General features: G+C 33.4%; 1 protein-coding gene and 2 long non-coding RNA genes across 3 annotated transcripts; all 3 read left to right on the top strand.

Annotated features, from left to right (window-relative positions):
- The first annotated feature begins 9,117 nt into the window (after window positions 1-9,117).
- Window positions 9,118-10,033, top strand: LOC105788164 (uncharacterized). Its single transcript, XR_001131900.2, has 2 exons — window positions 9,118-9,560; window positions 9,659-10,033. It is a non-coding gene; the product is annotated as an uncharacterized LOC105788164 (long non-coding RNA).
- Window positions 10,034-13,579: 3,546 nt separating this feature from the next.
- Window positions 13,580-15,542, top strand: LOC128034689 (uncharacterized). Its single transcript, XR_008190830.1, has 2 exons — window positions 13,580-14,481; window positions 15,202-15,542. It is a non-coding gene; the product is annotated as an uncharacterized LOC128034689 (long non-coding RNA).
- Window positions 15,543-21,532: 5,990 nt separating this feature from the next.
- LOC105788165 (luminal-binding protein) lies at window positions 21,533-25,000 on the top strand. Its single transcript, XM_012614917.2, has 8 exons — window positions 21,533-21,735; window positions 22,265-22,532; window positions 22,626-22,840; window positions 22,942-23,184; window positions 23,268-23,747; window positions 23,854-24,008; window positions 24,127-24,209; window positions 24,297-25,000. Exons 1-8 carry the CDS (start codon window positions 21,678-21,680, stop codon window positions 24,793-24,795), a joined length of 2,001 nt encoding a protein of 666 aa, XP_012470371.1. The 5' UTR covers window positions 21,533-21,677; the 3' UTR covers window positions 24,796-25,000.
- Window positions 25,001-25,327: the final 327 nt, after the last annotated feature.

Below are 25,327 nucleotides of genomic sequence, written 5' to 3'. Positions count from 1 at the left end.
TTAAAAATTGAAAAGGATTGGGGCACTCTAATTACATATAATTCAGTAGGACCTACCAATTATAATGGTTACCAAACATGCCGCCCTTGTGTAAGTACAAGTAATTACATCCAAATTCAATTACTAGGTGACTTTCCAAACACTACTAAGTTTTTCAAAGTTTACTTTATTAATTTTTAAGGGCATAAATGAAAGTTCATATTCAAAACTTTAACCAAACAAAGTAAAATACATGTATTACATTGTGAAATATTGTACTAATTATTTATTGTGATTTTATAATCCATTTAACATTGGTCTAATCTATAGGTTTTTTTATTCCACAAGTAACTAAATGAGGTATAAGTAGGCAAAAGTACCATAGAGGCTTCTATAGTAGTAGAGGTGCTCATGGGCCGGGCCGGGCCGGGTTCATAAAAAAATTTGGCCCAGGTCCTAGGCAGGCCAGGCCCACCAAAATATGGGCCTAAGATTTTGCCCAGTCTGCCCGGAAAAAAGTCATAAGCCTGGCCCGACTGCCTACCCATTTTATTTTAAAAATTTTAAAAATTAAAAAGTATTTTTAAAATATTTTTAAAATATTTTAAAATTAAAAAAATTTTAAAAAATATTTTAAAAATATTTTAAAATTTAAAAAAAATTTAAAAAGTATGTAAAAAATATTTTAAAATTAAAAAAAATAAATATATTTATTAAATAGGGCCGGGCCGGGCCGGTCCCGGGCCGAAAAAGTGGTGCCCGAGGCCCGGCCCATTTTCTAAACGGGCCTCGTTTTTTGCCCAAGCCCATATTTCGGGCCTATATTTTTACCCAAACCCTCCCATATTTCGGGTGGGCCGCGCCCGGCCCATGAGCACCTCTATATAGTAGGAGTTAAATTGTACTTTGTCCCCTCTGCTTGGAAAATGGGCAAATAATCCCCTGTAAGTTAGATCAAATAGCAAATTGGTCTTTTCTATTAAAAATTCCATCCATTTGCACTATTAAAATTTGGCTTAGCTGACGAAATACCGAACAGTGGCACATGACATGTCATGTATATTTCATGCTTACATAGAAAGACCAATTATTAACGACAGAAATGAATGAAATTTTTAATAGAAGACTAATTTTTTCTTTAATCCAATGTGCAAGGACTAATTTGTTTAATCCAATGTGCAAGGACTAATTTGTCTAACTTTTTAGTAGAAGAGACAAAATGCAATTCAACTCCTCATCGAGAGGTTTCTATACTACTTTTACATGTATAAATTATTTTTTTCAAAATTTATTATAATTAGAATCTTAACATTATGTAACATCTTATATCCTGTCAAAAGAAAATATTGTACTTACTTCTCTTAATATTAAGAGGGCGTTTGGTTCAGTGTATTACCTAATACAATACAGGCCGAATACGCGCGTATTACATGACGCCTCTAATCCGGCGTTTGGTTCGCTGTAATAGGCATTACGGCGTAAACCAATCCCGACCTAATCCCTTTTTTGCTTTTGTAATCCCTTCCCAAATCCTGTAATACCTATTACGTCCGCCTTCCGTCCCCTCTCTGTTTTACCCTCCTCCTATCCGACCTCTCCTATTCATCCTCAAAATTTCTCCTTCCATCTCCCACCGTTTTGTTTATTATTCATCCTCATCGTTTCTTGATCTCTGTCTCCTCCCATTTCCTCCCAACCCTATCGCAACTCTCTCTTGTTCTTCAATATTTTCACAAAATTGGAAATACGATAATGAATCCATTGAAAAAAGAGTGAAGCGTTTTTGGTCATCACCTCTAATCCAAGATCGGGTGAGTTTTAATTCGACCCAAATTAATCGCCAATTCTTTTGTTCGACAATCTTTTATCAAATATTTTGCATGGTTATGAATCTTTAGTCTTGATGAGTTTCGTTGAAATTGCTATTTTATTTTATGAAATTGTTGCTGATTTCATTGGAATTATTGTATAATTGCACTTGTGGCTTTTTATTCTTCAGTAGTTTAATGCTGATTTCATGGTTATGAATCTTTTACTCTTCTGCAGTTTTAGTTAACGAAAGTTTTTCTGGGTTTAATATCCCTTGCTTTCTGATGGTGATTTCATATAAATTATGTGCGGTGTAATTTATAAATCCTGATTTATTCAAAGAGCAACATCAAAAAGTTTAAAGCATATACTTCTTTCAGTAAATCATATTTCCATTTTCGTATGACAAATTTTGCATTCATGAGTTGAGTTTCTATTTTCCTCATTGCGACCAAAGATGGCACATTATTCGTGCAATATTTTTATGTTTTGTTAAAGTTCCATAATTCAAGAATATGATTTAGAGAGTAGATATCTTGTTTATATTTGTCAAATTCACAAACACTCTGCAAGCGTATATGTGAAAACCGTGAAGTCCATGAAAATCAAAGAGAAGCTTTTGTTGTATTAGTGAAAATTCGTATGGTTTTCTTTGTTGTTTAATTGTTTATGGTGCGTTGTTTTTTTAATTTCTTGTATATCGTTTAATATTATGGTTAATAGTTTCGGTTGTGGTAAGGTTGTAAAACGTTATTAATTTACTCTGTAAGTGATTATACATTTTAGTGTCGCCCTTTGTCATTTACTTGGTTTTGAACCGCTCTTTTGATTTTGTTCTTAAATTTTTGGAAGCTTACTTTGTTCGATGCTAAGCTTTGTCTTAACTATGAACCTCTAGAATCTAGATAATTGCATGCTATTGCTCATGCTATGAACTAGAAATTTTTGGTCATGTTTGATGATTGCATATCTAAAGCAAATGATGTTTCTCCTACATTCTTCACCAAATCATTGGCTAAATTAGCTTATCAATTGTTGTTGTCTCCTTTTGAAATTAGGTTTGATGGATAAATTATGAGCATCAAATCACTTTTGAAGTTAGTTTGAATCTTTTGCTCGGTTGATGATACATATGCCTGCATTGTGTTGTTTGCTAATGGGGATGAATGTGGGGAATTAGAGGCCGATGGTTTGTTATGTATTAACCGAGTGCAACTTACTACATGTAGGATGTTAGGCACTGAATTTACTTAATATGGTTGGTTTTATGGTTGTGCCATGACTGCTTCCAACATTCTTGAAAAACAAAAGAAAAATTATTATCTAGTCTTCTCATATTGTAATGAAAAGAGGACACTTGTTGGTTCGGCCTTTTATTAGGAAGAAAAGGAGGTGAGAACTAATTACAAATAATGAGGGAAATGAGGAGGCGATTCAGTGTAGGTTATTGAACTTGGAATTGGGTTTAATGGTTTGTCGCTTTGGTATCATCTGAACAAAGAAAATCCAGTGAATCCTTTGAAAGCTATGCAATTGGATTTAATAGTTTCATAGTTCCTCTTTTGTGTTCACCTTATCAATTATCTGCTATAAGCCTATAACTAGTGGCTAAATGTTTTATTTTTCTTATGTTTTTGCAGAAGAGAGAGGTTAATAAGAAAGTTCTCAAAGTTCCGGAATAGAGCGGAAGGTAAGACTACTCTAGAAAGTTAACGGTCCATTTAAGTACTTAAAAGGTGATTGTTGCATAATTGTAAGTATTGATGATTGGTAGGCAAGGGATTTAATAAACTATCTAGATCTTGTTTTGATCGATATCATATTTAAAATATGGCTCATGGATGATGATTGGTGTATGGTTGTTCTGCTTTGATATACTATATTTAGCTATAGCATAAATATTTTCCCCAAAAAAAAGGTTGATCCGAGCACTTTTCTCATTACAGTAACATTTTTCCAACACTTCCACATCGCAATCGTCCTGATTTGAGCATTATAGGTTAGTATTGATGTAGCAGTTCATTGTTTCCCAAATGAATATGGTTTTGTTTGTATGTTTGTAATGCTCATTAAAGCTTTTGTTTGTATGGTTATGGTTATTGTTGCATGACCATTGTTCTTTTGAATTTATCACCAAGTTATATGTTTTACTATTAGGTAACATTTTTTTAAAGAGCATTATGCCTACAAATAATGGGCTTCAAATCACAATTATTTGTACATGTAAATACAATCTGTTAATAATAAATTTGTACATGTAAATGAGATAAAAGTTATATATTTTTATGAAATTATATTACCATTTAAAATGTTATTATCTAGTTTTAAAACTTCAATTTCATTATTAAACTAAATCTTCATTCTTCATTTTATTTATTTTGAAATTAGAAAACCTTAACTAAACTAATCATCAATAAAAAAATTTTCAATGATCAAACTTTGAACATGCTTTAAGTAACTAATCAATATATTTATACGATATCATTTTAGGTCAATTAATTTGGGTGATTTTAATTAACTAATCAATATATTTAAATGTCCAAATTATAATGAGTTTAGTTATAATCTAACAAATACCAACCTTCAAATTTTACCTCAATTAATTTTACCTCAATTATACATAATATATTAAAATTTAATATAAGTTTTTGAAGAAATTAAATGCTCATGGATTATAATTAACCTTTTATGCACGCAATACATGTTATTTAAAACAAATGTTAATTGATTCAAACATTATTTTTCCCTATAATGGAAATAATGTTATCTTAATTATAAAATGGATAAATGGACTGAAATTTATTATTGTCTAATTCTATCTTAGATTTTAAGTCAATTACATTATACATAAAATATTCCTCATTCATAATATGATTTCCTATAATACATAAATTATAATTGTGAAAGTGTAAGGAAGTTTTTAAAATTAACGTATATATAATATGATAAATAAAATTATACAAATTTTACTTAAAAGTCAAATTTGGTCATTAAATTAATAAATTCTATAGAATTCGAAATTTTAATAATAATAATTTTTGATGAAAAATGCTAAACATGTATTTTAAACTTGATACTAGATGATAAGTAACAATTCTTGTAAAAATAAGTCCTCTTCAAAGTTATATATATTTTACAAAATGAAATTACCATTTAAAATGTTATAAAAGTTATAAAACTTCAATTTCATTATTAAACCAAATCCTCATTCTTCATTTTACTTATTTTGAAATAAGAAAACCTTAATTAAACTAATCATCAAGAATTAAATATACTCTTTCATTATTATTTGGGTGATTGATAAAGAAATGAAATTAAAGTTGCAACGATATCATTTAGTAGATAATTTTTTGCTTCGTGTGTTCTAAATTTGTCTTTGTTTATTTTATTTGATAATGTGTAATTGCAACTTCAATTCTTTGATAGTGCGTTCTAATTTTAAAATGTTGCAGTAATGGCTCGTCTGCCTTTAATTGCACAAAGTGTGAGGCGTAAAAGAATTAGTATTGCTGTGACAATATGGTTGGAAATCTGTAGAATCGCGATTTGGTTCTTATTTAGAATGGGTGCCAGCCTTAGCCTACATAGACCAAGGATTAGGTCCTATACCGTAGATTTTTATGCAAAACGGGATTATGTGAATAGGCTTGTATATGCTAGTGACGAGACCATATTGAACAAGTTAGGATGAATAGAGTGCCTTTTTAAATTATGTGAGATGTTAGAATCGATAGGGGGATTGAAGTCGACAAGGTTCATGCTTGTTGACGAGCAAGTAGCAATGTTTTTACATATCATCTCCCATCACCTGAAAAATCGAGTTATCAAGCATCACTTTAGAAGGTCCGGAAAGCTGTTAGCGAGCATTTCATAGTGTTTTAAATCTCATCATCGCTTGCAAGATGTGTTATTTAAAACCCGGAGCCAATTACATGATTCTTCCGACACAAGGTGGAAATGGTTTAAGGTATAGGACTAAGTTTTATATATAGCTTCAACAACATTTACTTGATTTAGATTTAAATTAGTATTCTAACTCAAGGTTTTATATCATGTGATATAGAATTGCTTAGGTGCTCTTGATGGAACCCACATCAAGATTAGGGTTCCAACAGTTGATAAACCTAGATATCGGACGCGAAAAGGTGACATAGCAACAAATATGCTAGGTGTTTGTACACCGAGATGCAATTTGTTTATGTTCTTCCGGTTGGGAAGGTTCGATTCTTGATGGACGGGTTCTTGAGATGCCATTAGTAGAAGACATGGATTAAAAGTTCCTCATGGTAAAGTGTATAGTTAGAGGACTTTGATTTATTCATTAAGATCACACTTTGTGTCTGAATTAATCATTTTTAATATGAAACTTATTTTATAGGTTGTTATTATCTAGTTGATGCTGGATACACAAATTGTGAGGGATTTCTTGCACCATTTAGAGGACAACGATATCATTTGAACGAGTGGCGTCAGGGTTATCAGCCAAGTTCTCCGCAAGAGTTTTTTAATATGAAACATGCCTCAGCACGTAATGTCATTGAAAGATGCTTTGGCTTATTAAAACTTAGATGGGGAATACTTAGGAGTCCATCGTTCTATCCTGTAAGGGTGCATAATAGAATTATTATTGCATGTTGTTTGCTCTATAATTTTATTCGAACCCATATGAGTAGTGATCCCATTGAAGCGGAGGTGGGAGAAGGATTACCTACAATTAATGTGGTGGATGACGATGAACCGAATATCACAAATATTCATCCATCGGATGCTTGGGCTACTTGGAGGATGGAACTAGCCAACCAAATGTTCGATGAATGGCAAGCATCTAGAAATTAGTTTGTGAAACTTTTGTGAAACTTTTGTATTGATTTTTGTATTGTACTAAACTACGAAATTATAATATAATTTCTTCTAATTCACATGTGTTATAATTTTAAATTTTTGTGCTATGGAACTTTTGATTCATGATATTCAACTTAATTACTTAGATTTTATAAAGTGTTGACCTTTTGAATCATGATATTAAAATAGTAATTAATATAATTTGTTTTTTTTGTTCTTAAGATCATTATGTCGGTGTTCCGAATCAAATGCTCAAGCTTCTCGAGGAAGCAAAAGAAAATGGGTTCGAGGAAGATGCAGATTAGTTTCAAAGATGGTGGATCGCACAATGTTGGAACATTTAATCTTGATACGGGTTCAAAGCGGTTATTTGAACGAGTTGGAAAGAATGCTACAAACGGTTTTACCAAATGCAATGTTGAAGGCGAAACCTAATATTGAATCAAGGATTAGGTTACTTAAAAGGAGTGGTCAATCGTCTCGACATGCTTAATGGCCAAAACAATAGCGGTTTTGGTTGGGACGAGCATAAATGACTCGTTGTTCTTTGAAGATGCGGTTTGGGAGTCCTATTTAAAGGTAAGATTATTTCAAGTCTTTATTATATTATTTTTACCAAACTTACGACTAATATGATTTCCTCATTTTTTTAGAGTCACAAAGAAGCCGCCCAATTCAGATTTCGTACTTTCCCTTACTATGACCAGCTTACTACCATATACGCAAGAGATCGAGCAACTGGGAGAGATGCTCAAACAGCTGCTGATGTTCTTGAAGAAATACATGCTGATGATGAACGTACTACAGATATGAATGAAGAGAGAAACACATTCTATGACTGCGAAGCTGACGTCTCTTTAGATGACATGGATGTTTCTGGTACGGATCCGCGAGGAGATCGAGACCAAGGGGGTTCCTCATCTTCAAACAAGAGAAAGAAGAAATCTGATGCTCGTGATAATGTGTTTTCTTCATTTAATGAGGCTGCCACTTTGTTCGGGGAGAAAATCCAGCCGTTGGCGATCAAATCGATGGAGTTTTGCCTCCAGGTGGTAGTTCAGCATAGAAGTCAGAACAACATATGGAAGAGAGAGCTTCAAATTTATATTCAGCCTTATGGTCAATTGAAGGTTTAACCGACGATCAGCGGTATGATGCATTGAGTAAAATTCCCGACCATCCAACTCAAATGATCGTTTTCTTTAGTTTACCTTCAGTTGCCCGATTGGAATGGGTTAGGAGATTTCTTTCTTACCATTAAATATCAATGTTCAAACTTTTTGATGTTGTAAAACTATATAACATATGGATTTTAATGTACAATTTCATTTTCATCTAACCTTTTCTTAATATAAGTTAATTATGTTTATGCATAATATAATTCTCAAGTTATATATTGATTTTAGTAAATTCATATAAGAACATTTTATTATTAAGAATTTTATGAAATTATATATCACTATATAATTATATTTAATATTAATTATTTTAAATTGTATAAATTCATATAAGAAAATTTTTATTATCAAGAATTTTATGAAATTATATATTATTATTAAATTATATGTAATAATTATTATTTTAAATTATACAAATTCATAAACTATAATCATATTAGTTATAATAATTTTAAATTTTATTAAATCATATATTTAATTAAATCATATTTAATATTAATTATTTAAAATTTTCTTTTATAGTATCATATATTATGATTTGAGTAAATTCATAGAAGAATTTTATTTATTAAGAATTTTATTAAATTATATATTTTAATTATAATATATTTAATAATAATTATGTTAATTTATATTTTACAAGATCATATATTATGATTTGAGTAAATTCATATTAAATTATATATTTTAATTATAATATATTTAATAATAATTATGTTTAAATATGATTAAATTATTTATTATTGATATTAATCTTATTAAAATTTAAATAACAATAACAATAATAATTTACCAAAACAAATTTATGCTAATTATTAAGAATTTTATTAAATTATATATTTTAATTAAAATATATTTAATAATAATTATGTTTAAATATGATTAAATTATTTATTATTGATAATAATAATCTTATTAAAATTTAAATAATAATAACAATAATCATTTACCAAAACAAATTTCTGCTAAGGGTATTCTAGTCATTTTAGTTTTTTCATTATGCTATTACACCTCTATTACACTCAACCAAACATAGGATTACTATTACGCCTCTATTCCATTACATTCAACCAAACAGTTGATTTGCTATTACACAGCTTTTCCATTACACCTCTATTCCATTACACCTCTAATCTAATACACCTCTAATCCAATACAGCGAACCAAACGTGCTGTAAGTTATTTTTTAGAAAAATAGGGAGTGGATTCCAATAAATCAGAAATATAAATACATTGCCTGTGTGGGGGACACGTGTCCTTTTCAGCCTAATCCACCAAACGGTGGTAAAATTCCTAATTAATGAAAAAACCATACTTGTCAAATCATTTCCTAAGGGACTTTAATTGTCCAAAAACAAGAAACCCATACTTGAAACCCTAACAGAAAAATCAAAACAGTAAAATAAACATCGAGACTAAACCCAAATTACTCCAAAAATCTAAGAAAACCCAGCAGCTTCACTTGTCTTGCAATCAACACCTCTCGTCTACCACCATCATTCCATCTTTTGTCGGTCTATACCAAAATCGTCCGCGATAGGTCCTTGTAGAAGTAGAAACCGTCAGAGTTTTTAAATGATTTGTTCCTCCGACCCATACCATCCGTCGTTCAGTGGCCTTCTATCCTTTCTGAGTATCATTTCCACCCTGTGAGGGGCCTCCTCAATCCATACCCTTTGATCTGGCCATTTCTTGCCTTTTTCAACCATCTCATGCGTTGCCTGGTTCGCTGATCGTCCCACGAAAGAGCATGTAAAAGTTTCAAATCTACGCGTTCTTTCTTTTATTTTATGAACTATCACTACTATGTTCGATTTATCCAACTTTGATGCTCAATTTTTTTATTACAGTCAAAGAATCCCCTTCTACTGTCCGATTTCAAAAGCCCAACTCCTCAGCCACCGTCACTGCTTGGAGCCTCAGCCACCGTCACTGCTTGGAGGCACGCTTTCACTTTCGTCGTGGTAGCGTCTGTCAAAATAAGTCCTTCACTATCTCTGAACATGATTCCCATAACTAATTTAAGCAAATAATTGTTGTAAGCTGCGTCAAAATTGCATTTGACAGATGTTGCTATTTCTTTTACTATACTGGTACTTTCTGCCTTGTATGCTTTAATAAATGTTATTACCCTGTCTGTATTCATCTTTTCGCCCTGATGGTGGATTTTATTTCTTTTCTACCAAATCACCCATAAAGCAATAGCTAAATATTCTCTTTGTTCTTCTTCCATGTTGGTGAAAACATTTGCTAACCAGATTTTCCAGTTTTGGCCATGGGTGTTGGGAGAGGTATCTATCCCCACCTCTTTCAGAATGCTTTTGGAAATCAAACATTCCCAGAAAATATAATTCACTAATTCCTTCATTGATCAACAAAAAAGACAAATAGTCGTCACCATTAGCCTTCTGGCTTGTAAATTGTTGAAAGTAGGAATGTAATTGTTTATTACTTTCCATAATGTAAATTTAATCTTGCTTGTCAGTTGTAAATTCCATAGTCTGTTGTAAAAATTATATAGAGTTGTTTGTGATAGCGTTGCGTCCCTTGTTGTTGTATCTTCTGTAAGTAACCATTTGTACCTATTTTTTGCTGTGTACTCACTTGTATTGTCCCCCTTCCAAACTCTAACGTCCATGATATCGACACCTACAACTAGGATGGTCATTATCCTATTTTTCTGGTCTTCGTCGAATAGCTTCTCGTGGACTTCCAACCGCCAAGTAGAATGGTCTGAATTGATCAAATCTGTTATTGTTGTAAAGTTAACATTAATGTCTTGATCAGTAATTTTTCCTTGCCTAGGTCCCGGAAGCCATGCCTCATTCTAGATGAGGATGGACTTGCCATTACCTACCCTCCAACCCATACCTTCTTCTAAAAGGCCTCTCACACTCCAAATGCTTCTCCAGGTATATGATGGGTGAGATCCTAAAACTGCTTTTAAAAATTCACTATTTTGGTAACATTTAGCTTTCATGGCTCTAGCAAGTAAACAATCTAGGTACATGATTAATTTCCAACCCTATTTAGCAAGCAAAGTAATATTAAATTTAACTAAGTCTCTAAATCCTAAACCACCCTGCGCTTTAGGCCTGCATAGGCTCTTCCACTCGTACCAATGTATCCCTTTCCCTGTTTTGGAGTTTCTCCACCAAAACTTACTAAATTTTTTTCAAGCTCGCGACATAAAGTTAAGGGTAACAAAAAAAATTGCCTAGAATAAATTGGTATGGCTTGTAAAACTGACTTAATGAAAACTTCTTTACCGCCAAGCAATAGGTAATGGATACTCCAATTTTCTAATCTTTTTTGCGAACCTGTCTTTGAAATTAACGAAAGCTTTTTTTTTCCATCTTCCAATCATAGTTGGGAGACCTAAATATTTTTCCGAATTATTCAAACAACATACTCCAAGGGTCGCTCCAATCTAATATTTAATTTCATTCTTCACGTTGCTACTAAAATAAACAAGAGATTTGTCAAAATTAATTAGTTGGCTTGAAACCCCTTTGTATTCTTTTATAATCGTTTTAATAGCGTTGGCTACTTCCAAACTTGCTTCCTCGAATAGGATACTATCATCTACAAAAAATAGTTGAGTTAGGGCTAAACCACTTCTCCCCACCCTTACCCCTTTAATAATTCCCTCATTTTTTACTAGTTTCAGTAGTGAGGAGAACCCTTCTACACATAATAAGAAAAAATATGGACTGAGTGGATCCCCTGTCTTAATCCACTTGAAGGGCTGATTTTTTCTCCTCTTGTCCCATTAAGGATAACTGAATATTCCACTGTTCGAACACAATTCATTACTAGACTCAACCATTCTTCGTAGAAACCCATTCGTCTTATAACTTTTCTATAAAATTTCACTCCACTCTGTCATATGCTTTACTCATGTCCAACTTTAATGCAAAATGACCCCATAACCCTACTTTCTTATGCTTTAAAATCTAAAGTATCTCGTATGCAATAAGGACATTATCCGTGATTTGCCTTCCAAGAACAAAAGTTGCTTGTGCTTTGTCAATACAATTGTCCAACACCATTCTGAATCTATTCTCCACAGTTTTAGAAATAATTTTATACACCATATTGCACAAACTAGTTGGCCTGAATTGTGTCATGTTGGTTGGTTGGCTAACTTTTAGGATAAGTACAATATTGGTGTCATTGATTTTTCCGTTTTTCTTTCTCCTGTTTAAGATGTCCAAGAAAAATTTAGAGATTTCATCACCCACGATATGCCAATACTTCTGATAAAATAATGCGGGGGAAACCATCCATTACAGATGCTTTTAATGAGCCTATGTTTTTTACTGCCAAAATTACCTCTTCCATTTGAAAATCCTCCAACAATGTCCTGTTCATGTTTTCCTGAATGTACTTTGTAATACCTGAAAGCACCCTCTCATCATTCCATGTATTTGAAGCCGTAAACAATTCCTTAAAGTATTCTATCACAATCCTTAATTTCCCTTCCTCATCAGTGATTCATTCTACATTCAGTTCTCTCAATTTTTTCACTTTGTTTCTTCTCTTTTTTTGATTTGCGAAGTTGTAAAAAAATGTTCGTGTTTCGGTCACCAAATCTGAGCCAATTTTCCTTAGCTTGTTCCCACATTAATTCTTCTTTATCAGCTTCCAAATTTAAAGCCAATTTGACCTCTTCCATCTCTGCGAACGTCTCATCATCTGGGTCCATAATATTCAGCTCTTCTAATCTCTTATTCAAGAAAACAAATTCCCTTCTTTTATTTGTCGTAAATTGACTCATCTATTTGTTTAGTACCTTTCCTAGTTTACGCAGCTTCGTACAAACATCCTCCTCGTTCCCCTCCCAAAAATTTTTTATTCAACATTCACATTCTTCTTCTAGCACCCAACTTGCGTTAAATCTGAAGCTCCCATTCTCACTAAATCTATTGCATTCTACCCCTAAATTTACCAATATTGAGCAATGATTAGATATAGCATGTATTAGATGTCTTAAAGAATACTTTGGGAAGGCCTCCTACCATGCTTGATTAGCCACTCTTTTATCTAATATTTCACGAACATTATTTTCTAGCAATCTACCTCTTTACCATGTGAACCACCTCCCCCTAAACTCTAATTCATTAAGGTCACATTCTTCAAAAACCTCACGAAATCGGGCTATTTTTCTCTCACTCCTTAATCTACCACCCCTTTTTTCAAATGAATACATGATTTCATTAAAATCTCCCATGACCATCCATGGCATACCCCGACAATTCCCTAACCTCCCTAGGAGGTTTCAAGATTCCCTTCTATTATGTTCCTTTGAATAACCATAAAAACCTGTTAATCTCTATGTTGGTGCTCCGTCTTTTTCCATGACAACCACATCGATATGATTGGTTGAATAACTTTGCAACTGTACATCACATTCTTCTTTCCATCCAATTGACAATCCACCTTTGGAACCTTACACACCCACGTCTATTCCATTGGTAAATCCACATCTCACTCGAACTTGTTCCATGCTTTTGTCACTTAACTTTGTTTCTATTAGAAAAAAATTTTGGGGCTGTACATGTCTCACTTTGTTCCTGAGGCGATTAACCACTTGTGGATGCCCCAATCCACAAAGGTTCCAACTTAAGATTTTCATTGCGCCCAGTCGGCACGCTGATTAGCTGCCACTGATCTATCTTTAAATTGAATCAAAGCACTCGAGTCATTCCCCTCACACGAATGGTCATTCCTTATTCTTTATCTTTTTTTCATTCACCATATTTGATTGGTGTATCCTCCATTATGGCCTCCCTTTGTCCCATAGACCAATCTCCTTGAGAAAAATCCTCACCATCTATTCTTCTTCTTCATCTTTCATCTAATTCCATTCCAACGGAGCTATTACCCCTTTCGATTCCACTTGGCAATTCCTCCTTTAGCCATATACTTTCGGCAAGCAACTTGTTTCTAGATGGTGATCTTAGTGAGAGGTTCCATCCAAATATAACCTCTTGAATTCAAATTGTCTTTCGTACCAAGTAATAACCCTTCCCATGACCTAATTTTCCATAAAGAAAACAAAATAAGGGGAGTTTTTCATATTGGAAATACGCGTAGCCCTCTTGTTCTTGTGTTAGCGTCAGCTTTTTCTTTCTCTTCAAAGCTAGCCTTACATCAATTTTCACCCTAAATCTCATATATCTTTGTTCTCCTTGTGAAATCAAAGGAGCATCGTATTGTATAAATTGTCCAAAAAAATCCCCCAATTTTCTTGCTAAACCTTCTGATATTACTCCAAATTGTAGATTGTGAACTTGGATCCTAAAATAAGAATAAAACAATGGGATCTGCTTTGGATCTTCCCCGATATTCAATCGGTGGAAAATTAATAGATGCTTGTTAGAAGTCCACGACATTCCATCCAATACTATTTTAATATCCACTTCATAGAAGAATCGAAATAAGTATCTTTTTTTCCCTAAATCTGTGATTATAACTCCTCCTAACGGATGCCATAAGTCCGCGATAGTTCTCTTAAGAGACGGAAAGTGAATTACGCAATCTATAAGAGCTCTCCCCACTAAACAAAACCGACGATCTTCATCATCATTAATTGGCTCTCTTTCACAGGGAATCGACTCTTCTTCTTCATCCTCCAAACTCAGATTAGCGATGTTTGCCTCCATCTCTGGTAAGCTTTTTTGTAGGTAAACCCTAGCAGATGAAAGACTTTTTAAACTTCAAGAGTAATTGAGAGTTAAATTTCTTAATATTAAGTTAACATTTATATATTTTATAAATTTAAATAAAGATAATTTATTTATTATTATAATATTGATGGAGAGAGCTTGAATTTGAACGAATCTACCAAAACTAGATGGGCAGCTTAATTCTATTTAGATAGTATTGTGCATAAATCTGACAATTTATATATTTATATTATATTTAAATATTTAAATATAGTTAATATTTACATAGCTTGATAATATATAAAATTTGAAATATTTATGCATATTTAAAAAATATTTTAAGTAAATAAAATATCGTCGTATGATGTAATATGTATATATTGATTTGGTAATCATTAATTTTCATTATACAATTTAGCTTTTCGTCCTTAAATATATTTAGATCTATCCATAAAGTTGTTACCCTTTATGCTTTGCTTTTTCATACTTTATAATATAGTTGCTATTTTTAAAAAATTCAAATATTTTTACTGAAATAATATATTAGCTAAAATTTCTACTGATACTACACAACTTTTTATTATTATTATTTTTAATACTTATTTACTATTAAAATTATTAATCTTTTAAATAAAAGAAGGAAAAAGAAAACCCCATCAAAACTCAAAAGTTACTTTGTCCAAATTCTAGTGTAATAATGAATATGTTGGGAATTTTTATAGCTGAGCGGTATCCACCACTTGTTCCTTTAAAATGATGGCTGTCCATGTGGTGGGAAGAGCACCATCGTTCAACACTTTAGCCCCCAGTCTAGCTTAATGGGCTACTTCACTTTCTGGACTCTTAGCCTTGTCTCCTCCTCTGTTTAAGTTCTCACTGGTGGACTCCGGTCTCTTTTTTAGGCTTCATGTTGGCATCGCACATGCTGCTCGGTCCCGGCATTCTTTCTCTCCCTCTGAAGGGTTTTTGTAGGATTGGGTTTTCGGACTTAATTATTGTATTTTTCTGAGCTTTGGGCCCAGACTTATTTTTAGTGAAATCTTTCATTCACTGGAAACAACAACATTGCAGCCTCATATGTCTTAGAACAAATTGGACACAAGACAAGCCAAGCCAAGCCCAGTTGCTTCAACACAACCCCAAGTAGCCCAACTTCTTCTCCTCTAAAGAATGAGAAAAATCCGGTTAAAACTTGAAATCGACATAATTTAATTAATTTGGTTAGATTAATTTAATTATTCAACTTTATACAATTATATTAAATTTAAATGAGAGAAATCCATTTATATGTCTTTCATATCTTTTTCACAATTCAATTGTTGAATTTATCGATATAATTGTATTTGTTTTGCATGTAAATTTTCGAACCAATCCAATATATTTATAATATAAATATAAAAAAGCGCATATATTAATATTTTTGAACAGTTGAAAGATTTTATATAAAACAAATAGTTAGTTGTTTTAATTTACATCAAATTTGATATGTATGATCTATATGAATGGAATATGAAATATGACGATTGGATCGTGAAAATATTAGTTGTACAAAAAGATACGAAAGGGTGTAAAACTAAATACTTTAGTTTTACACTGGTATAAGTGGATCCCTCCCAATTTATATACCTGTAAAATATTAGTATGGTTCCCACACTTCGCATTCGGTTGATTATTTGTTTGTGTCAAATTATGAAGTAAAAATTTGAAGCTAAAAATATATTCTAAGTCCCTATACACTTTGAACATTTAAAATCTAATCCCCTATTTTTATTTTCGAACTTTAGCTTCTCTACTTTTTGGATTTAAAATTTTAGATCCAATTATTACCATTCTCAAAATTATTCTATTAAATTCACTAGTGTGACATTTTGAATTTAAAAAAATCATTTAGTAGTCATATAACAATAAAAATAACATTGTAAATGTTTATATGGATTTTTCTTAAAACATAAATTTGACTCGTCATGATAAAATCAAATTTTTTGTTAGATTTGTGTTCCTAAGAAAAATTGATGTCAGCATAATAGAGTACCAATTAAAGATATTATAAAATTAAAAAAGCTAAGTAATGTAAAAAGTTAAAGTATGTAGATTAAATATTAAGTTTAGGCATAATAGAGGTGCAAGTGTCACTGGCCACGGATCAAAGCCCGTGATGAATGCACACACAAAATGTGACACCCCACTCCTGACTCGGTTTTCAAGTCCAAGTGTGTAACATCATATTAAGTTGTCGTAGCAACTCAGACTAATTCAACATAATTTCAATAGTATAACCAATAAATTATTTAATAAAATCATTCACAAGCATTCATAGTATATAATAATCTATTTCATCTAATTACATGGTTATGATAAGTTATTTCCAGAGTTAAGATTCGAATCCAAACTCAAATGTCAAATTTCAAATTATGTTCGAGACTAAGGTCTCTATGTCTCGAGATAGGTCATAAATTATTTTGGAATTTTGAGCTTTGAAGTTAGCATGTCTCGAGACATTACATTTCGTGTCTCGAGATAAGGTCTTTTATGTCTTAAGACTAGGTATCGAGACCAACCTCCCCTATTTTTCCTAGTTTTGCTTCGATGTTTGAATGTCTTGAGACCTAAAGCAAGGCAAAATCTATTTAGCTTCGATGTACTTCTTTCTCGAGACCTCATGCTTTTGAATGCAAAAATTAAATGAAGCTTGTTCTAGCAGTCTCGAGACATGTTCTTTCTATCTTGAGACTCAATGACCAAATGGTCAAAATCTTGCACTTTTAAGTGTCCAAAGTCTTAACCAAATAAACCTAAACATACCTAAAACATACCACAAAACATATTCATCCAATTAACCTATCTAAACATGTTCAAACATTCCTAAATCATAACCTTCAATATATCATTACTAAACCAACCAATTTTCACATCAAAACTCACATAATCAAGCTTAATTAACTAGTAACCAAAATATAAAATTCAACAAATATAAAATTATAGGTCACTTACCAAAAGTGCCCCAACTAACTTAAGCAACAAGCCAATCAATCTAGGTACATGCCATAATACCTTAAACATATATATACATACAAAATATGATTGTAATGGCTTCCAAGCTAAGCTAGAGAGTTGGTTGTTTGACCATGAAATTTCTTTAGCTTTTATCCAAGACATGCACACAAAAATAAACAAATACGTACGTTGAGTAATGGTTACTCAGTGGTGTTAGATAACTCGAATTCAATTATAAACAAAACAAAATTCAAATAACATAAGTAACATAGTAACTCAAGTTAACCAATTAACCATTTCATGTTAATATCAAAGATACATATATATCGATCATTTATTTATCATTTTATCTTATTCTCAATAATGCTTTACTCTATTTCTCGATATAATTTTTGATGCACCTTCACGATATTTGCATCTAGTTTAACATATAAAATCATATCTCATGTTAACAACAATATCTCATTTTGATTCAAGAAATGTTCAATATATCATTTTTTACATTATAATCCCTATTAAACAAATTGGATATAAGAATGGATACTCGAATTAGTCCACCATCATACCAAATATGCACCAAAGCGATAATCAGGCACAACCGTATCGGTTCCACCAACCACACCAAAATACACTTGTACCCCCAGTGTATTTGAGCAGGTGATATGTTTTCGACCCTTAGGGTATTAAACTATTACAATATGTATGCACATATGTCACGACTTAAAAGTTTGTGACGATTGCACACAGAGCATCCCATGGAGGTCAACTGATTAAACGAGACTCATTTGACCTACTTGAACTGGCCCAATTCGTGGAACTCATGGAAAAACCCGTCTACTTGAAACCTTGGTGGGCCAGTGAAACACTCTAGTAAAACTAAAGTTACCATGGTTAATGTAAATCCTAAGGGATAATATTGTATAAAATTTAAATGCCTTAGGATTCTCATATTATAGATAGGCACTGATCTCAATTGTTGATGTAAGCTTCAGTTTCCATATGGGCTTACTAAGCATTCTATATGCTTACCCCATTTATTTTCCCTTTTCCTTATAGATTGTTACCTTGCGAAACATGTCAAGCTGGATCGTTTAAAAGCTCACACTATCCTCAATTTGGTAGCTTTTTAGTCATCTTGTGTCAAGGATTGTGATATGTATATAAGTGTTTTGGTATATATACTTTGATGTATAAGATGTCTTGATGAGTTTAGTAACTTGTGATGGCTTGATGTCTTGATTTATGTATGGAAATGAACAAATATGCATTTCATGCTTAATGATGTGTTGATTTATAGTTATATGAATGACATATGGGATGGTATGGTATGGTATGGTATGGTTAAGTTGAAGTATGCATTGGAATGGTGAACTTGAATGCTATGCTTGAGGTATATGTTGATTAATGATTAATTTGGTTCATGGTTAATGTCTTAAAGGTGTGGATGAATGAATTGTGTTTGTATTGAAAGTGAAATGACATGTTTTGATAGATTTTGTATAGGTAAGGTTAGGCATTTGAATGTTTTTGGTTGGTTTGTTTGGAATGGTATTTGATGGAATGTATGGAAATGGATAGTTTTGTAATAGGTTGAACTCATATTGAAATGGTTAATTGGAAATGGTTAAATGACTTGTTTTGGTATGAAATGTTATGTGTTTGGGTATGTTTTTGACTGGTTATGTTGAATGGTTGTAGTTGGAACTTTGAAATAGGTACCAAAAGGTTTATTTTTACCAAAAATAGGATATTGTCCCGATGATCATTTCTCCTCATCACCACGTCGGTCGATCATATGTGACGTCGCAGTGTTGAGTGGCTTGACGTCGTGATGTGATAAACTAGTTGGCAATGTCACGACGTCAGCCCTGAACTTTTAAAAATTTTACAATTTGGTCTTATTTCATGCTCGGGTTAATAAAAGAGCTTTCGTAAGCTCGATTAAGATTCGGAATTGATTGTTTAGCATAAAATGAGTGTGATTAACATTGAAATTGCATGTGTGGATGATTGTTATATTATGTATTTGATTATAGTTGCTATAGCAACGAATGTAGCATTCCATAGCTCGGATCTAGCGATCGGGTTGGGTGAGGAGTGTTACAAGTTGTCTTTCCGTATGATGATCCAACCATATAATTCCGCTTAGTATTAGATTAAACATTAGACAACCATTGAGCTAATATTTACTTTTATGTTGCTTTGCATGCAAAAACCATACGAGGAAATTATATAAAGAATATTAATGTAATCCATGAATCATTTTATTAACCAATTTGTTCAAAAAAAATTATAAGTGTAAATAGACGAAAATACTATACTTAGGGTAGCAGATCCAACATCTCGGTCGAGGCAAGTCATAATAGGGGCAAGTAATAGTGGTGGCCTTTTATGATCGAGATGTACAAGAGAGAAATACAATTAGAGTTAAGGGACAACAGAGACATAAACCGAGACAAATGTTCTAAGGGGATAAACTAACCAATAGAGAGACTAGTTAGGAATTGGCCGAGGCATTGAGATAGTTCCGAGATAATCAAACGCCTTATGTGCATTTCTTTCTTGTGGCTTTTTAGTTCTTTTGTTGCTTTTATCTTTGAGTTGCTTCCATTATATTTTGGTGCCTTAGAGAATTTTCATAAGAGTTCTCATCTTTCAAGAGTAAGGCTGACTTAGGTGGATCTGAAGCAAAAAAAAAAAAAATGCTTACAGTCGCATAGTTTGCCAAACTTAAGTTCTAGCCTCGTGACACATAGCGCTGAATCTCCCACCTATCAATATGGATCCTATGACATGCCAACTATACCAGTGACTTTATCCGACAATGTTAATAGGGCAAATGTCGTCATTATTAATAGTATAACATCTTCAAGCATATATATATGTATATTCATTCAACCAACTGATCACAAATCACCCAATCAAGTATATACATATGTGTTAAATACATTCTTATTGATAGTAAACCACTTCCAAACATATATTGGTTTAAACATATATATTCAATTATTTTATGAACTCCAGTTATGAGAGCACAAACCAAAATATATATTCGTCGGTGGCTTTGGGTTTCCCTTTGGTTCGAGATGGTCCTACATCGTCTTTAACTACAAAATTAAATTCGAATATGAAAAATTCATTGATTACATAATTCAAGCACAAATAAATACATTATATACATGAATGCATTCTATTAAATTTAGTCTCTATACACACGAATATTCGAAATGCTAATTTCTTACAACCTACCCAATCGAACTTTATAAATATAGTATAAGAACCTCTTTTTTTATTATTTGCTAACAAATCCCTAAAATTTTCACACTTTTCAATAAGGTCCTCAATAATACATAATTTATCAAATAATCAAAGCTTGATTTACTATCATCAATCACACTTTTAACATGCTTTTTCCGTGAACTAACTTTATTCATGAATGTGTTTAAACTTAAACAGTCAAATTTCCTGTAAGCATTCAACGATGGAGGTTCAACTCAAACTCCATTTCTCTAATCTAATACACATTAATCTCTTAAAATTAGCAACTCTCAGAAGAACTTTCTTGCATCTTCTTACAATCTAGATAGCTTTATACAATATTTTTAAATGATGGAAATTAATAAATATAAAAATTGAAATATTAATATTTAAAATTTCTTCATTTTAATTTCCAAATTATAATTTTTTATAAAATTAAAAGTAATCTTCCCCATATGGGAAAAAAGATGGTAATATATTTGTACAATGTTTTCGTAGTGATTAAAACCGTAAATGAGTATTAATTTTAGCATTTCAGGTTTTGAGACGGACAAAAACGACTTAGTGTTTGCGCGTTTTGAATATCCTACTTTTAATAATTTAGAAAAACGGAAAAGCGGACACGCAAACGTCAGAGAAAATAAACGGCCAGGATCTCCCCAACACAAGATCTAATTTCATTGGCTCAACAATTCCCTTCTTGAATCCTTATTGGTCCACGTCACCAGAGATGACATACACCCATCTGAAATAAGTTCGCGTTTGATGCGGGCACTCCACGTATAAAAACCTCGAACCGCGACTTCCTCTCACAGATCAAAAGAAAAAACAAAGCAAAAGTGTCATTTGAAAATCACTCGTTCTGGTATTAACGATACAGCGTTTTGATTTTCATAGAGAAACCTCGAAACTTCTACGTAGTGAGAGGAAAGTTTGAGTACGTGCGATGGCTCGCTCGTGGAGAGCAAGCGGCTCTTTGGTGGCTCTAGCTATAGTCTTGTCCGGTGAGTGCTATGCTGTTCCTGTTTTTTGCTAGATCTGTTTGCTTTCGCTTGATTTCGTGATCTCTGATTCTTGCTCTGTTTGAGTGAAAATGTAGTAGATCTAGTTCTGTTTGGTGATGTTCTTCCCGTGAATCGATGCATTTTTAGATCTGATTTATGTTTTTATGAGTTTTCGAGATGCATTAGATCTTCAAACGAGCGTTTCAGCGATCTCATATCATTTCATTACTCTCCGTTGAATCGAGAACTAGAACTCTCTGGATTTAGAGGATAACGACTCTCTAAATACTTTGCCGGGCTAGAACTATGATCTAATTATTTAAATTTGAATTAAACAGTGTAATTTTTCTCCTTTTCACTTTATTTTATATATTCATTTATGGTGCAATATCTTTATTAGATTATTAAAATTTTGCACTAGAATGTTCTAGAAAGTTCGTTAGGATTCTTGATCTGTGGTTCATGTGGCCCTTTCAGTAGGACCTCTATAACTATAATGGTTTTAACATCCTGTAAACTCTGCAAACAGGATGCTTCTTTGCAATCTCAATTGCCAAGGAGGAAGCCGCGAAATTGGGAACAGTCATCGGAATTGATCTTGGTACAACTTATTCTTGTGTTGGTGTGTACAAAAACGGTCATGTTGAAATTATAGCCAATGACCAAGGTAACCGTATTACTCCATCGTGGGTGGCTTTCACCGACAGCGAGAGGCTCATCGGTGAGGCTGCAAAGAATCAGGCAGCTGTTAACGCTGAAAGAACCATCTTTGACGTCAAGAGACTTATTGGAAGAAAGTAATTGACATTCTTCTCATGTTTCTTCTTTTTTTTTTTTATGGTTTATTGGTATATGTAATATGCTTATCAGGGCAATTTTGTTATTTGCAGGTTCGAAGATAAGGAGGTCCAGAGGGACATGAAACTTGTTCCGTATAAGATTGTGAACAAGGATGGCAAACCTTATATTCAAGTAAAGATTAAGGATGGAGAGACCAAGGTCTTCAGTCCTGAGGAGATCAGTGCTATGGTTCTGACTAAGATGAAGGAAACAGCTGAAGCTTTCCTTGGGAAGAAAATCAAGGATGCGGTGGTTACTGTTCCAGGTGAGTGCATAATAAGAAGCAATGCTCTCTGTTGGGGAAAAGTTGTTCGCCTGATCCTTGATTACTCCTTTATGCTCAATATATTTATGTTTTATTTGCAGCTTACTTCAATGATGCCCAGAGGCAGGCCACAAAGGATGCTGGCATTATTGCCGGGCTCAATGTTGCTAGAATTATCAATGAACCAACTGCAGCTGCCATTGCCTATGGTTTGGACAAGAAGGGCGGTGAGAAAAATATTCTTGTCTTTGACCTTGGTGGTGGGACGTTCGATGTCAGTATCTTGACAATTGACAATGGTGTTTTCGAGGTTCTTTCAACAAATGGAGACACTCACTTGGGAGGTAAGGATATTCATTGTTTGATTTAATGCTTTCAAAAATTGTTTTTACAATGTATTTTGCTTATGGTCATATTTTATATGCAGGTGAGGATTTTGACCAGAGGATTATGGAATACTTCATTAAATTGATCAAGAAAAAGCATGGAAAGGATATCAGCAAGGACAACAGAGCTCTTGGGAAGCTTAGGAGGGAAGCTGAGCGTGCCAAGAGAGCTCTCAGCAGCCAGCACCAGGTCCGTGTGGAGATTGAATCACTTTTTGACGGTGTTGATTTCTCCGAGCCACTGACCAGAGCTCGCTTTGAGGAGTTGAACAATGACCTGTTCAGAAAGACCATGGGACCTGTGAAGAAGGCGATGGAAGATGCTGGTTTGCAGAAGAGCCAAATTGATGAGATCGTTCTTGTTGGTGGAAGCACTAGAATTCCAAAGGTTCAACAACTCCTCAAGGACTACTTTGATGGAAAGGAGCCCAACAAGGGTGTTAACCCAGATGAAGCTGTTGCTTATGGTGCTGCAGTACAAGGAGGCATCCTGAGTGGAGAGGGTGGTGATGAAACGAAAGGTAAGTAGTTTTGTCTATAATGACGATACATGACTCTATAGGGGATGAAACCTTTCTATAACTGAATCGACTTGGCTGATATTTGTGTTTGATGCTTTCTGCACAGATATTCTTCTCCTTGACGTGGCTCCACTTACCCTTGGCATTGAGACTGTTGGTGGAGTAATGACCAAGTTGATTCCTAGAAACACTGTTATCCCAACCAAGAAGTCACAAGTTTTCACCACTTATCAGGACCAGCAGACTACCGTCTCCATTCAGGTACACTTGGATATGCTTGCCTACATGTAAAAACTCAAGAATTGGATTTTCCTTTCCTTTTAATGCTAATAACTGTAATACTTTGAACCTTATTTGAATTGCTGTGGTTTGATGTCAGGTCTTTGAAGGTGAAAGGAGTCTCACAAAAGATTGTAGGTTGTTGGGAAAATTCGATCTTACTGGAATTCCTCCAGCCCCAAGGTTTGCTCTCCCTACCAATTCTCATTTGTATTTTCTGCATTTCTTCACCTGAATTATTCATTTATGGTTTGATCCCTCAATTTACAGAGGAACCCCTCAAATTGAAGTCACATTTGAAGTCGATGCAAATGGCATCTTAAACGTCAAGGCAGAAGATAAGGGCACTGGAAAATCTGAGAAGATCACTATCACAAACGATAAGGGTCGTCTGAGCCAGGAGGAGATTGAGAGAATGGTTCGTGAGGCAGAAGAATTCGCAGAGGAGGACAAGAAGGTGAAGGAGAGGATTGATGCTCGCAACAGCCTGGAGACCTATATCTACAACATGAAAAACCAGATTAATGATAAGGATAAGCTCGCTGACAAGCTTGAATCCGATGAGAAGGAGAAAGTTGAAACCGCAGTGAAAGAGGCACTTGAGTGGCTTGATGACAACCAGAGTGCCGAGAAGGAAGACTACGAGGAGAAGCTCAAGGAGGTAGAGGCAGTATGCAACCCAATCATCACAGCAGTGTACCAAAGATCTGGTGGAGCCCCAGGTGGTGGATCAACTGAAGAAGAAGATGATTCTCATGATGAACTTTAAAAAACTGGTAATGCCATTTTGATTGCTGAAACAAGCAAAGAAAAGCAAAGGGTGAGAAGGATGAGAGCATAGGTAGGTGAGATGAGGATATACTGTAATTATTCTCCATGGTAGAAGTTAAAAAAGGGAGAAGTATATCCCCCTTTGTTCGGATGTTATTTTTGGGTGAATGAATACGTTTTAACGGATATTTTTTTTGTTTTCATGACTTTGTCCCCTGCAACTTGAAATCTCTTTTATCTATGATTGAATCTGGTACTCTTGATCCAAAAAAGGAAAATCCAGTAAATGTCCATGGTAGAAAATGTTAGTATTCCAATTTATTACGACTCCTACATTCAATTAACTCTTATGAAATTATCTTCTTTGTTCTTTTTCTCTTAAACAATAAACCCATAGAAGAGGGTGACAAGATGGAAGGCTTTTAACGTAGCTTTCCTGAAGGCCATCTTGTTTGTTACGCATAAAAATAATAATCAATAATTAAATGGTATATCATATAAGTGGGCTCCAAACTTCGAACCTATCCTTA

This window comes from Gossypium raimondii, chromosome 2, assembly GCF_025698545.1.
Source record: "Gossypium raimondii isolate GPD5lz chromosome 2, ASM2569854v1, whole genome shotgun sequence".
NCBI lineage: Eukaryota > Viridiplantae > Streptophyta > Magnoliopsida > Malvales > Malvaceae > Gossypium > Gossypium raimondii.
The sequence above is the reverse complement of the archived record's forward strand: the minus strand, read 5'-3'. Positions and strand labels throughout refer to the sequence as shown.